Raw genomic sequence first — 12,945 nt, 5'->3', positions numbered from 1 at the left:
CTCCAACTCTCGATTTCGGCTCAGGTCATGATCTCACGGCTGTGAGACCAAGCCCCACTGTGGGCTCTGAGCTGAGCACGGAGCCTGCTTAAGATTCTCTCTTTCCCTCTCTCCCTCCCCTTACTCATATATGTTTTCTCTCGCTCTCTTGAAAAGAAAGAAAGGAAGGAAGGAAGGAAGGAAGGAAGGAAGGAAGGAAGGAAGGAAGGAAGGAAGGAAGGAAGGAAAGAAAAGAAAGAAAGAAAGAAAGAGAAAGAAAGAAAAAAGAAAGAAAGAAAGAAAGAAAGAAAGAAAGAAAGAAAGAAAGAAAGAAAAAGGGAAAGAAAAGAAAATTAAAGAAGAGAAAAGGAAAGAAAAGAAAAGAAAAGAAAAAAAGAAAGGAAGGAAGGAAGGAAGTTAGTTTAAAAAAAAAAAACAGGTTTTATAGCAAGAACACTTGTAGGAGTTGCAGCAAAGCCTCCAAAATAAAGACAAAATTACTCTCCAGGGTCCCTGCCTAAACAGAACACACAGATTTACAATTGCACTACTAGGTATTTATCCAAAGGATACAGGAGTGCTGTTTCACAGGGGCACATGCACCCTAATGTTTATAGCAGTCCTATCAACAATAGCCACAAGTGTGGAAAGAGCCCAAATGTCCATCAATGGGTGAATGGCTAAAGAAGATGTGGTGTATACATACAATGGAATATTACTCGGTGATCAAAAAGAATGAAATCTTGCCATTTGCAACAACATGGATGGAACTAGAGTGTATTATGCTAAGCGAAATTAGAGAAAGACAAATATATGACTTGACTCAATGTGGAATTTAAGATACAAAACAGATGGAACACAAGGGAAGCAAAAATAATATAAAAACAGGGAGGTGGAAAAACCATAAGAGACTCTAAAGTGCAGAGAAAAAACAGGGTTGCTGGAGGGGTTCTGGATGGGGGGGATGAGCTAACTGAACAGGAGGCATAAAGGAGGACACTTGTTGGGATGAGCACTGGGTGCTAGACATAGGGGAAGAATCACTAGATTCTACTCCTGAAATCATTCTTGCACTATATGTTAACTTGGATATAAATTAAAAAATAAATCAATCAAAACTAGAAGGATCTTATTTAAAAACAAAAACCAAAAAACCACCTCATTTTAAGGTATGATATATTCCATACCAGTAAAAGATTTAATGGTAAGAAAGCAATTTTCATGGAGGAACCCATCAGAATCACTTGTCATGAGAAATACTCTTTCCAAATTATACAGATTCCCACAGATTATGGCAGATACTCCCCCAGGTAATTTACAGGTGGTGGGGTGAAAACCATTGCTCTCGCGAGTATAATATAAGGCAATGAATGACAGACTGTCCGTACACTGCAGGGAAAAAACACTGAGTGCCAACTGTTTTAACAGACCAAGAATATGGGGAAACTAAGGAAGAGAATGTAGACTGGACTAAGGAATGGCCTAAAACAAAAGGAAACTCTCTTGCTCTCCTGTGTCTTACTTTTAATGAACAGATTTGCATTCTATATACTTCTAAGTCAGGCAGAAATGGAGTACCTGTTGAGTCTATTTACTTCCTATGTACAAAACCACACCCCCAAAGTTCAGCATCATTCAGCCCTACGCCCACTACAGAGGCTTAATGCCATAGAGTACATTTTGTGTTTTAAATGTTTATCTATATAGAAGTTTATCTAACATATAATTTCGTTTCCCAATTCCTCAATTCAGAGGAAATTTGCTACCATAATTAAGCATCTAATATTCAACATGACAATGAAGGTTTGTTCCTGCCACTAGTTAATAATGGTTTTTATGTTTTCACAAAAAAACTAAAAAGCAAAGAATTAACTCCTATTACTAATAAGGTAGTTATGCGTATACATGCATAGAACACAAGAAACAGTCAGATTGTTACCTCTTTCGAGTGGAACTGAGAGGAGCTTTATAATTTAAACAAGGAGCATGTATTACTTTAAAAGAATCCATCCATAAAACTCTTAACTCCTACGAGAGGTATCCACAGCCCGAACTTAAGTTTAATTAACATTCTGACCACTTCCTCCTCTGACTTAAAACTTTCCAATTTAGTAGACTCTAATCTACACAAGCTGGCTGGCAATCCATCTAACAATCTAATCTAGTATAAAATAGTAAATCAGTCTAACAGCTAAAGGTCCATAGTAGTTCTCTCCTTTCTCTCACATCCCTAACCTCTCAACAACCACGTTTCCAAAAAGTTGGGCAAGAAAAAAACGCAAACATATGTAAACATTCTCACATGTTCTATAGCATCCGTCTGTCCATCACTATATTCTCGATACTGTCCAAGCATCTGGTCTACCTGTTGCAGGTTCCGACTGGTGTCCTTAAAAAAGAAAATGGATTTTAGTAATTTTTCCAAACAATGTTTTTCTCATTCTTACTATTATGTCAAACAGTGAAGTCAGTCATTTGTGAAAGGTACAATTTATATCATACTTAAGTTGGATATTAATATACAGAACTTTTTAGTATCAAATAAATCATATAAAATCACTGAGAAACTCAAGTCCATCCACAGTTTACTTGTGTGAAATCTGAAGTACATAATTTAAATCTTTATCCAACATTCCATAATAAGTGAGGAACAGAATCCTAATTTGAAAAGACTACCTCAACTACCTCAACTAATTCACACCTCCTTTATAGAAAAGAAATCATGAGAGATCAAACCTAGTAGATTGTATATAAGAGAAGCAAATCATTAGGATCAAGGTTATTTTAATTATTACTTCACTGTGGAACTTGATTAGGAGGGGGGAAAAAAGTATCCTTTAACCTTTAGCTATAAACAACAAATTTAGTTCTAATCTCAACAAAAATGGTTTCCACCCAACTGTGCTAGATTTTACCTCAGAGATTAATGGAGGCATTACTGTCAGAAAGATATACCTACTAATGTGTCTCATTGGTGGGAAAGTACAAGGATTTGTACTCCAAAAATCCAATGTTATATTAGTTTACATAAGTTTAAAAAGAGCCTTCTGAGTTTTGAATCAAATTATGGCCTCTCCACCAGAAATTAGCCTCTTCTCACTAGGAATACTAACCCAGGGGCACCTGGGTGGCTCAGTCAGTTAAGCATCCGACTTCAGCTCAGGTCATGATCTTGTGGTTCACAAGTTTGAGTCCTGTGTTGGGCTCTGTGCTGACAGCTCAGAGCCTGGAGCCTGCTTTAGATTCTCTGTGTCTCTCTCTCTCTCTCTCTCTCTCTCTCAGCTTTGGATTCTTTCTTTCTCTTTCTCTCTCCCTCCCTCCCCTGTTCAAGCTCTGTCTCTCTTTCTCTCAAAAATAAACAAACATCAAAATGATTAAAAAAAAAAAAAAAACCTAACCCAAAGCAATTAAAAGCCCAAATCCAAGCATACCCAGGCGAAGCAAAAATAAGAGATTAAGGGGTAGGGAAAAAACTCCATTCCTGAGTTTTCTTCCTACCTCGGCCCCGGCATGGCTATGTTACCCTTCCCCCATCTCTTTTCCCAAGCCCTTTCTACATAAAGGATATGTACTGCCTCCACTCAAACTTACAAACACTGCTAAAAGTTAGCCTCTGAATAAAAATGACATCTCAATATTATTCATCCATGAATAATCTGCCTAGTCAAAAAATGAGCAACTACTCTCAAAGGCACATGACCCCAAGACGCTAAACGGTGGTACTTGCTACTCCTTTCACTCCCACACACTTGATTTGGACACACTGCCTCATCCCCCAAAGCTTCCACAACCTATCACGTACTTCAAGTATCTTTACTGACTATGTTAGGCATCGTAAGACATTCAAGTCCTAATCCTTGGAACTTGTGTATTTGTAACCCTCCATGGCAACAGAAATTTTGTAGATATGATAGACATCTCAAGTTAAGGACCTGGAAATGGGAATATTATCCTGGATTGTTGGACGAACCCAATGTAATCACAAGTGTCCTTAAGAGTAGAAGAGGGAAGCAGAAGAGTGGTCAGAGGGATGTGACAGGAGAACTCAACCCCTCCTTGCTGGCTTTGAAGATGAAGGAAGAGGATCCCCCAAAAATGTGAGCAGCCCCTGGAAGCTGGAAAAGGCAAAGAAATAGATATTCCCATGAGCCTCCAGAAAGGAATGTAGCGCTATTGAATCCTGATTTGGGTCCAATGAGACCAGCGTTGGATTCTGATGTACAGAACTCTAAGAAAATAACTTTGGTATTTTAACTATTAATTACAATTATAAATTATAGGTCACTATTTAATTATGTAATTAATTTCGTGGTGGTTTGTTATGGTAGCAAAAAACTAATACACTGACCTAACTACTTCTCAGTTTAAACTACTGAAAATCTATTAAATACAACCACTGTTAAACTAACCTGTAAAGTACTTGTTATAGTGTTGACCTTCTCGGTGACGCCTACCGTAGGACGACTTAGACTTTCCCTGTACGTTGACCTGGCAGTCCATCGACAAAATCGGTCACGAGAGCGAAAGTGTTCTGACTCGCTGGAGGATTCTGCCATTGGTGTACACAGTCCTTAAAATAAACCCAGGTCAAGGTCAATAAAATAGTAAAGAGCATGGATTTATGAGATTAAATTAACTATCTGCATTTTGATCTTAAGTATTTATTACGTTAGTCCTCTGGCATATCACAATTTCTAAACATGTAGCCTCAAACACAAGTCATTTCCCCATGTAATTTTCTCCTTCGCTTTTTCCTTTTGAAGAGAACAATTCCTCAGATATGATTTTAGTCATGTCTACAACTCCAAATAATAATATTCTCATAAATATAATGATAATAATAATATTCCCTTAGTTTTGTGCAATGCTTCCAAAGTTTAAAACCACTTTCACCTACAGTATCTCATGTCATTCATCTTACTAACAACATGGCAAGGTAAAAGGGACTGGTAGATTGGCATCTCTACAATTGAAAAAAAGCACTAAGCTAGGACTTGCAAGTCTCAATATTAGTCTGAAGTCCGTTCTACCAAGTTGTAAGAACATGTGTTATCTTTAAACAAAAATACTTTAAACACTCTCAGAATGACCTAACATAAGAAAACCCTAGTCAGTATACAATGAACAGTCATGCACCTTAATTTATTTTTTTAAGATTTTATTTTTAAGTAATCTCTACACCCAGCATGGGTCTCAAACTCACAACCCTGAGATCAAGAGTTGCCTGCTCTACTAACTGAGTCAGCCAGGCACCCCTCATGAACCTTAATTTAAAATGGTGAATTAAATGCTATAACAGAGGTACAAATTCCATAGTAACAAGTATGTGAGAAGATGACATCTTCAACGTCTCCACCAAAAGAGAAAGCCAAATATCCTGAGTGTAGTTTCATCAGCAGAAAATTCCTAAATATGCTTTCTTCCCATCCTTATCTCAATTTTTGATTTAATGCAAAAGAAAGTCATTTCATGCATGACAATCTCAAAAGTTTCAACAAATCTTTTGCAGAATTTAAAGAAAAAAAATATTTGGGACAGAGAAGCATCAGAGAAAACCCACTGATCAAAAGTGGAAGTTTGTTAAGTGTTCTAATAATTTCATTTTTTGCTTAATGCAGGGTTAACAATCTTTAACATGGTTATAATCTTTCTGAACCCTATATGGCCATTTTCTGGTTTATTAAATACAGTGTAATGAAACCTTTTGTTAATGATGTAGAACACTCTGGACTTTTTGGATCTTTATTCTGAATGCACCTGGGAAGTATGTATACAACAAGTGAAAACACTGGGGTATCTGAATTTAACTTTAAACAGAAAACCTTAGCATTAAATAAAATTAAGAACATGAACTAAATTAAGTGTAACTGTCATTTAATACAAAAGAAAAAGACCTCTCACATACCCCTGCTAGGGATTACATATTTTTTAATAACAGAAAAGCACACTTTCCAGCATGAATTTCACTGGTACACACACACACACACACAGACACACACACACACACACACACACACAGTCTTCAACTATTAATTTCCATTACTTTGAGCAATAAAAGATGTTCAAACTCCTGCCTCTGATGGAACTCCTGTAGAGATACCAAGATTTAAGATGAGACTGATCTGAGAATTCTGCGGGACTTTTGTTTATATAAAATATGAAACATTCAGCAACCATCTAAGCACTCGAATTATACATAAGTGTCATAAACGTTAAACGAAGAGACGTTAGAGAATCCCTAATAAAAACAGAAATCAGATCGCTTTCATTGTTGATAAAAACTGAGCACTCTCTTCAACTATTGACAACTCACAAGGTCAAACATGAGCGAGCCCCTACCCTGAGTGTCACAACACAAGAGGCAGCCGTGGTGGCAGAGTTCCAACCTTATCAAAAGATGCCCGTGTCTCATCAGCCAACACGAGTCCCCAGACACAGAGTTGACGGAGGGAAGGAGAAACAAAAGAGAAAAAAGTGGCCACTAGAACTGGCAAGAAGCTCATGCCAGCCACATCGTCAGAACCTGGAGGGACTATATGGAGAGCCATTAAAATAGTTCCCAAGACCCCTTAGTATAACTGACTAAAGAAGAAAAGTACAATGCAGTAAGTGCCAATTACATAGTTCATTGACCATTAAGACTATATTATTTTATAATTAAAAACTTAATTTTTAAAAAATATTGTATATCCTACTATCAATGCTGTTAATGAGACTTGACCAGGCCTCTGAAAATCTTCCCCCCGGTTAAACTGTACCCAGATTATTTGGTTTACTCCACGTTGATAAAAGCATATTGAGAATGGTCACATAACTAAAGTGTATGCATGTCCATTTAATTAATTAAAAAAAACCGTTCTACCTAACTAATCTAAAATGTAAATTAAACGATGAGATGCTCTTCTAGCCTATTAAATTGTTTTCTGTTAAATAATAATGTCTATGGCTCGTCAGGTTGGGAGGGGGAAAAGCATCCCTCTACTGTCAAAATGGAGATGTGTAAATTGATATAACTTGTCTGGATATAACCAGGCAGTATGGATCAAGAGCAGTTCGTAGCTATAACCTACTAACTACATTTCCAAAAATTTCACTTAACAAAATCATCTGGAATACATAAAGAATTTATATTTGTGGATATTTACTGGGAAGTTATAATAGAGGGAAAATAAAAACTTAAATTTCAAACTACAAAAGAATGGTTAAAATACGGTACCTCTCATGCAATGAAACAGTAGACAGATACTAAAAAGTCTGTTTCCGGAGACATTTAGTAGCAATTGCAAGGCTAAAAGTATGAATCCCAATTCTGTCATATGCATTATATGTTGTCTGTATGTGAATATAAATTGCCAGTAAACAAATTTAAAGGAGAGGAAAAGGCAACAATAAAAGGGGAAGAAAATACAGCAAAAGTGTATTTACCATCCAGCAGTTATATACAATCAATTTCTATCTTTTTAAGCATTCTTGACCTGCATCTGCCGAAGTAGGGTCATGTCACTAGTCCTCACCACCTGAGGAGTTCCAGAGATGGGATCATGATGCCAGTCTCCACTGTTCCACACTGTGCAATACCAGCTGACCAAAGAAACCACTTACCATCAGTTTATGAGCTAAGAGAATAATTTTTTTAATTATATGATTCCACCTTTGCAATTTTGCTGAGAGTCATTAGATTCAAAAACAGACTCTCATAAAGAAGCCTACTAAATACTAGAATAAACTTAAAAGTTGAAGGACTACATGAAGGTATACTAATGTGCACTGACAGCTTATGCAATCACACTCTGCATCGGGGAAAAATGGTTTGTGAATGAATTTTTCATTGCAATTACAATCTGAAGCCCAAAGAAAAACTACTGACTATTAGAAGAACATCAATGAATACTCAAGAAAACTCATCATCATTAGGGTGAATGTTTAAAAGAAGAAAATTCAGTTGGGCTAGAACTCCATTCTCATCATCATAAGAAATTTGGGCATAACATTTGTTGACAGAAACAAAGAGTGGCTAAAATTGAAGAATGACTGAAGAACTCTTTCAAGAACCAGTTATTTATTTACTTAATTATTTTTAAAGAACAATTTAACGAAGTTGAATCACCTAAATCCCAGTTAAAAGTGAGAAAAACATTTCCTTCAACTGAAGAAAAAACAGTAAATGTTCTCTGCAGCTTACTACCACCTACTGGTACAACAAAATTTCTCACTGATGAGAAAGTGATAATGTGCAGGCTGTCTGCTTTTCAGATGCTGAGCTTTTTCCAAGACTAAAAACCTGAGGGGTGACCTTGGATGAAAGTCTCCAGAGTCCTAGAGAACACTCTCAGTCTGAAACCAGATGGTACAATTCTTAGAATAGTTTATTTAGCTGTTCCCAACACATCAGCATTTAAAGGCATAAATATTGTTGCTTCTGTCTTAATGAACCTTCTAAAGAAGACATACAGCCACCAGAGCAAGTAATGAACCCTCATCAATTCACTCCCACTGAGGATCTATCAAAAATAAATGTCCGTATGCAAACCTGAACACCAACCAGAGAGAGTAAAACTGCTTTCAACCCTGTAAGAGGATTGGCGGTGAATCTTTACGAACTCTCGTCCACCTCTTTTGTTATTTGACCTAAAGAGCCATCAGACTGTCTTCATTATAATGATGCACATTTGTATGTAGGAGAGTTATAATTTATTGATCCTCAAGTCTCTTTTCCTCAGAGCCAGTTTAAAACAATTAGGATTTGCAAGCTGTTCCATAAAAGATAAGCACCCAGCATCAGGGTGCTATTTCACAAAGGCTGACTGGTGCATGTTAAGTAGGCGATGGCTCCTGTGGCCTTCAAGTGCCTCAGCTGGCCTGTCCAAGGCAACTCTCCTCAATGTTCAAGGTAACGATGACGATATTTAAGAGTGCTGAGGGGAGGTAGGAAATGTCTTTTAAGCTTAATCACTAACCAAGTTCAAATTTTAGAAAGCACTTTTCACTGTTTCAATAGCTGTAGGACTTGAGAACTTTATTCCCTCCCTCAAGAGAAAAAGTAAACAAGCCAGCAGAAATTATCATGTACAATTATCAAGTTGTACACGTCTTCTTTATGCCAGTGATCCTTTGGAACTTCAAATCCTCAAAAGCTTTTGGTAAATTAAGCGAAGATCAACATCAACTGTCTAGTCCATCAGCCATTTAGTAGATAATGCAAGAAGACATAGGAAACAGAATCAAAGAGATGCAATAGATTCATGCATTCATCATTTACTGAATCACTACCTTAGACATGGAAGATGAAAGTAAATTAAAAAGTCACAATCCTTGAGGGGAGAAAAAGACTCATAAAAGTACCACACATGGTGAGCTAAGTTAATACGACAAAATTCTAGGGGAGTCGGGTAAGGATCCTTCCACTCATCTCGAAGGATGAGTAGAAGTTTGACAGATGGATGAGAAAAAGAAATGGGATCCAGTTAAAAACCATCTGTCTCTAAGGAAAAAAGAAGGTACAAATAAGCAAAGCTCTCACATTCCTTCACTGGGGCGTAAATTTAAAACTGTCTCTGGATAGTGCTGAAAGTCCCCCAGGGCCTGGGCAAGGAGCACAGTGCTGGTTAAATCATCTCCACTTAAGAACTTAGAGAATTAATATTTGTACACACACAATTTGATTTTTTTACTGTAAGTCCCACTTATTCCTGCATGTCCTCTCTCTCCCACACACACTCCCACACTCCTCTATCCCATGGGTGAGGCCAGGCAGACTCACGCCTAGGCTGCATTTTGCTCCCTTTATTCCAATACCTCCGAGTTTAAGGACAGAGTTCCAAGGACCAGTGCCCACCGAACAGGGGTATTTCTGGAAAAGGCCACATACCGTACTAAAGGACAGCTTACTCCAACATGGAGAAAAAAACACTAGGAGCTGCTCGGATAATTACATATGTACCAGTTGCTAAAAATCAGTACAGTTTTAAAAGAGACCAGTTACTTAATAACCCCCTCCCTGTTTCACAATCAAAGGCTACAGATATTTTAGAAATACACCCACACACCCTTCTAAAATTAACAGGGGTTTACAGAATTAAATAAAAAGTGAAACATGTCAAGATAAAACACAGCAAGTGACAACTCAAGAAAAACTCATGAGAGAAATAGATGCGAACGAACCCCAGATGGATTTATTACTTGTAATTAAACCCTAGTTTTGAACTTTTCCATTTGCCAGCCAAAAAATACTTCTTGCACTATCCCCAAAATGAAGTCCTCTGTGGGTAGAGACAACCTCTACTAACCGTCCAGACTGCTTCAGACTGGGCAAGTATCAGCACCGACCACGATGGAGCTAGCATCCCCAAGTTTCTGACGTCATTTTGTTTAAATGGGAGGATGTACTTAAACATAATGCTCGCTGTGTTATTTTATTGCTTTAATCGGAAAACAGAGACTTCCCATAAAAATTCCAATTTCCAGCCTCTTAAAAAATCCAAATATCTGTCAACACCGGCTGTGAGTTTCCCCATTGCAACATGGACGCGGTAGCTGCCCTGGAGTGAGGCACACCTTCCTATTTGCCCCAGTGCCCACTGGACCTGCTTCACACGGTGAGTGACCTCATTGGCCCCACTGAGCGGTTGTGCCTGCAACTTTAGTTTAGATGAAGAACCAAGACAAAGGAAGCCTACCAGTGTCGTTCCCTATTAAAAACAAGCAATTCAGTCATGAAGAATGAATCAAGGTTAAATGTTCAAAAGATAATACTCTCCTCTACAGACAAGAAGGCACACTGGGTAATACGACTTTGCTATTAGCCATCCCTACAGACGATAAAACCAGAAGGAAGTACTACTCCTGAGGTGAAGGACTGAAACTACTTGGAATGTTTTCCCACTTAGAATGTTTCCCAGTTGTACATACCAGAAAGTACTTTCAGAACAAGAATGTAGTACATTGCATAATTTGGCTCTAATTCATCCTTCCCCGTATATACTAGTCCTACTTATAGGTGGAGTTACCAGCCCAGGCCCCAGCAACTGGACTCAGCTATATGACTCGCTTTGGCCAGTAGGACTTTAGCTGACATGGCACAAGCAGGGGCTTGAAATGAGACGACGCACTGCAACGTGCTCTCTTGCAATGCTCCCATCACCAGGATGTGCCCAGGCTGCGGTGCTGGGAGGTGTGGGATCCACCATTGACCAGTGGCTTCCAGCTTAGCTCAGCCAGCTGGGCACAGACAAATCAAGGAGTTACAGATGATTAGCAGGCAGCTTAGCTAACCCATCGCATAAGCAATAAACACGTATTGCTGTCTGTCTCCGGTTATGATCTGCTGTGTGGCAAGAGCTAATCTAGCTGAAAAATATAGTTTGCTAATAAATCATTTGATTTAGTTCAGAGGATGGTTAATTTCCTGAAGTTTCTTTTCAAGCCTCCTCTCCTTCAGAAAACAAGCGGATTTCAGATTGTCTTCTAATGGTGGAAGAAAGAAAACAGATTCAAATTAGGATGCACAAAGTAAGCCTAAGCAGTTGATGAGACAAGTGACAGGCTAGCAATTTTTGAGAAAAAAAAAAACTAAATGATCATAAATAGCAGTTGGGGATATTTGTTCTCTGTAGAACATTAAGTTTTTTGAAAGAAACCAGCAATTTCCTAAGTATATTGTAAAGTACATTTGTTCTCTTCCTCCTAGTTTTTAAAGTATAAACAGAAACTCCTCTTGACTTTCCTAGGGAACTAACCAATTTTAAGAAAGGAAAATATTTCTTATTCCTATGGTTCCTTAAATTTGCATATTGCTATATGGCTTACAAAGCACTTTTTAGTCTTTTCTCTTTTGATCTCCATTTCAATCCTGTAAAGTTGGTGTATTACAACCCTTTCCTTTTGCTGCTAAAGAAAAAGAGCTAAAATACTGGTCTACGATGGCTTTGCTAAAAATTTGCAATAATAGAACTTGTGACTGTAGGTGCTTTCTCCACTGCATTCTATACATAAAACATTAAGTAAATTCCAAGTACACTGCCCAATCATTCAAATGTTTTCTTTGTCCTCCCCTGCTCTGTTTCTTATGATCCATCCTCCCCCTCTCCTCTGCACTTAAGGCCAGAATATTCCATATGTTTTTGTTTGCTTAAAGATTTATATAGTGATTATAATAAAGTATTAAATACTTAAATCTGCCATAAATCCAATTTATAGATTTATATTTACATCTATTTTAAGATGTATTTTAAATAATCCTTTCTCTTTTTAAGAATATTAACAACTGAGCACCGGGGTGGCTCAGTCAGTTAAGAGTCTGATGGCTCAGGTCATGATCTTGCAGTCCATGAGTTCGAGTCCCAGATCAGGCTCCACGCTGACAGTGCAGAGCCTGCTTAGGATTCTGTCTTCCCCTCTCTCTTTTTGCCCCTCCCCCACTTGCACTCTCTTGTGTTCTCAAAATAAACAAACTTAATAAAATTTTAAAAGGATATTTACAACCCACTTCAGACAGAAAAGCACACCTATTTTTCCAGAAACCATATCCTAAAACCTTAAATTTTTTTAAAAAAGCATTCTCTTTACGGTGTGTATGTATTTTCCATTTCTCTTTTTCTGCCACTCTTTCTCAATCCCCATATTTCTTTCTTGCCCCCATTCTTTTTTTTACTTTGCATCTTTAGATCTTTCCTTTAACTCTTCAATAATTAAAAAAACTAGAATATATCTTTATTGTACTTATTGATATGATAATTTAAGAGTTTGGTATTTATTCTTAATTTTAAAGTGGATAAAGAAGGCTTCTGGTGGGCTTCTGGTGGATTGATTTTGTATCCTGCAACTTTACTGAATTCATTGATCAGTTCTAGGCTTCTGAAGCCTTCTAGAACTGATTGCATGAAAAACCATTAAATACCTAGGAGTAAACCTAACCAAGGATGTAAAAGACCTATATGATGAAAACTATAGAAAACTTATGAAAGAGAT

General features: G+C 37.5%; 1 protein-coding gene across 9 annotated transcripts in view; it reads right to left on the bottom strand.

Annotated features, from left to right (window-relative positions):
- The window catches only part of CEP128 (centrosomal protein 128), a 369,193-nt gene that overhangs the window by 347,907 nt on the left and 8,341 nt on the right, over positions 1 to 12,945 (bottom strand). For 8 of the 9 annotated variants that reach the window (XM_029951897.1, XM_029951898.1, XM_029951896.1 and 5 more), the window contains exons 3-4: positions 4,389 to 4,549; positions 2,282 to 2,368 (exon numbers count right to left, since the gene is read on the bottom strand). In XM_029951897.1, the coding sequence (XP_029807757.1) occupies positions 2,282 to 2,368; positions 4,389 to 4,535 (234 nt within the window). In that variant the 5' untranslated portion in view covers positions 4,536 to 4,549. The remainder of the gene's footprint in view (positions 1 to 2,281; positions 2,369 to 4,388; positions 4,550 to 12,945) is intronic. The other variant, XM_029951900.1, reaches the window with a different exon arrangement.

Source organism: Suricata suricatta, chromosome 9 (assembly GCF_006229205.1).
Source record: "Suricata suricatta isolate VVHF042 chromosome 9, meerkat_22Aug2017_6uvM2_HiC, whole genome shotgun sequence".
NCBI lineage: Eukaryota > Metazoa > Chordata > Mammalia > Carnivora > Herpestidae > Suricata > Suricata suricatta.
The sequence above is the reverse complement of the archived record's forward strand: the minus strand, read 5'-3'. Positions and strand labels throughout refer to the sequence as shown.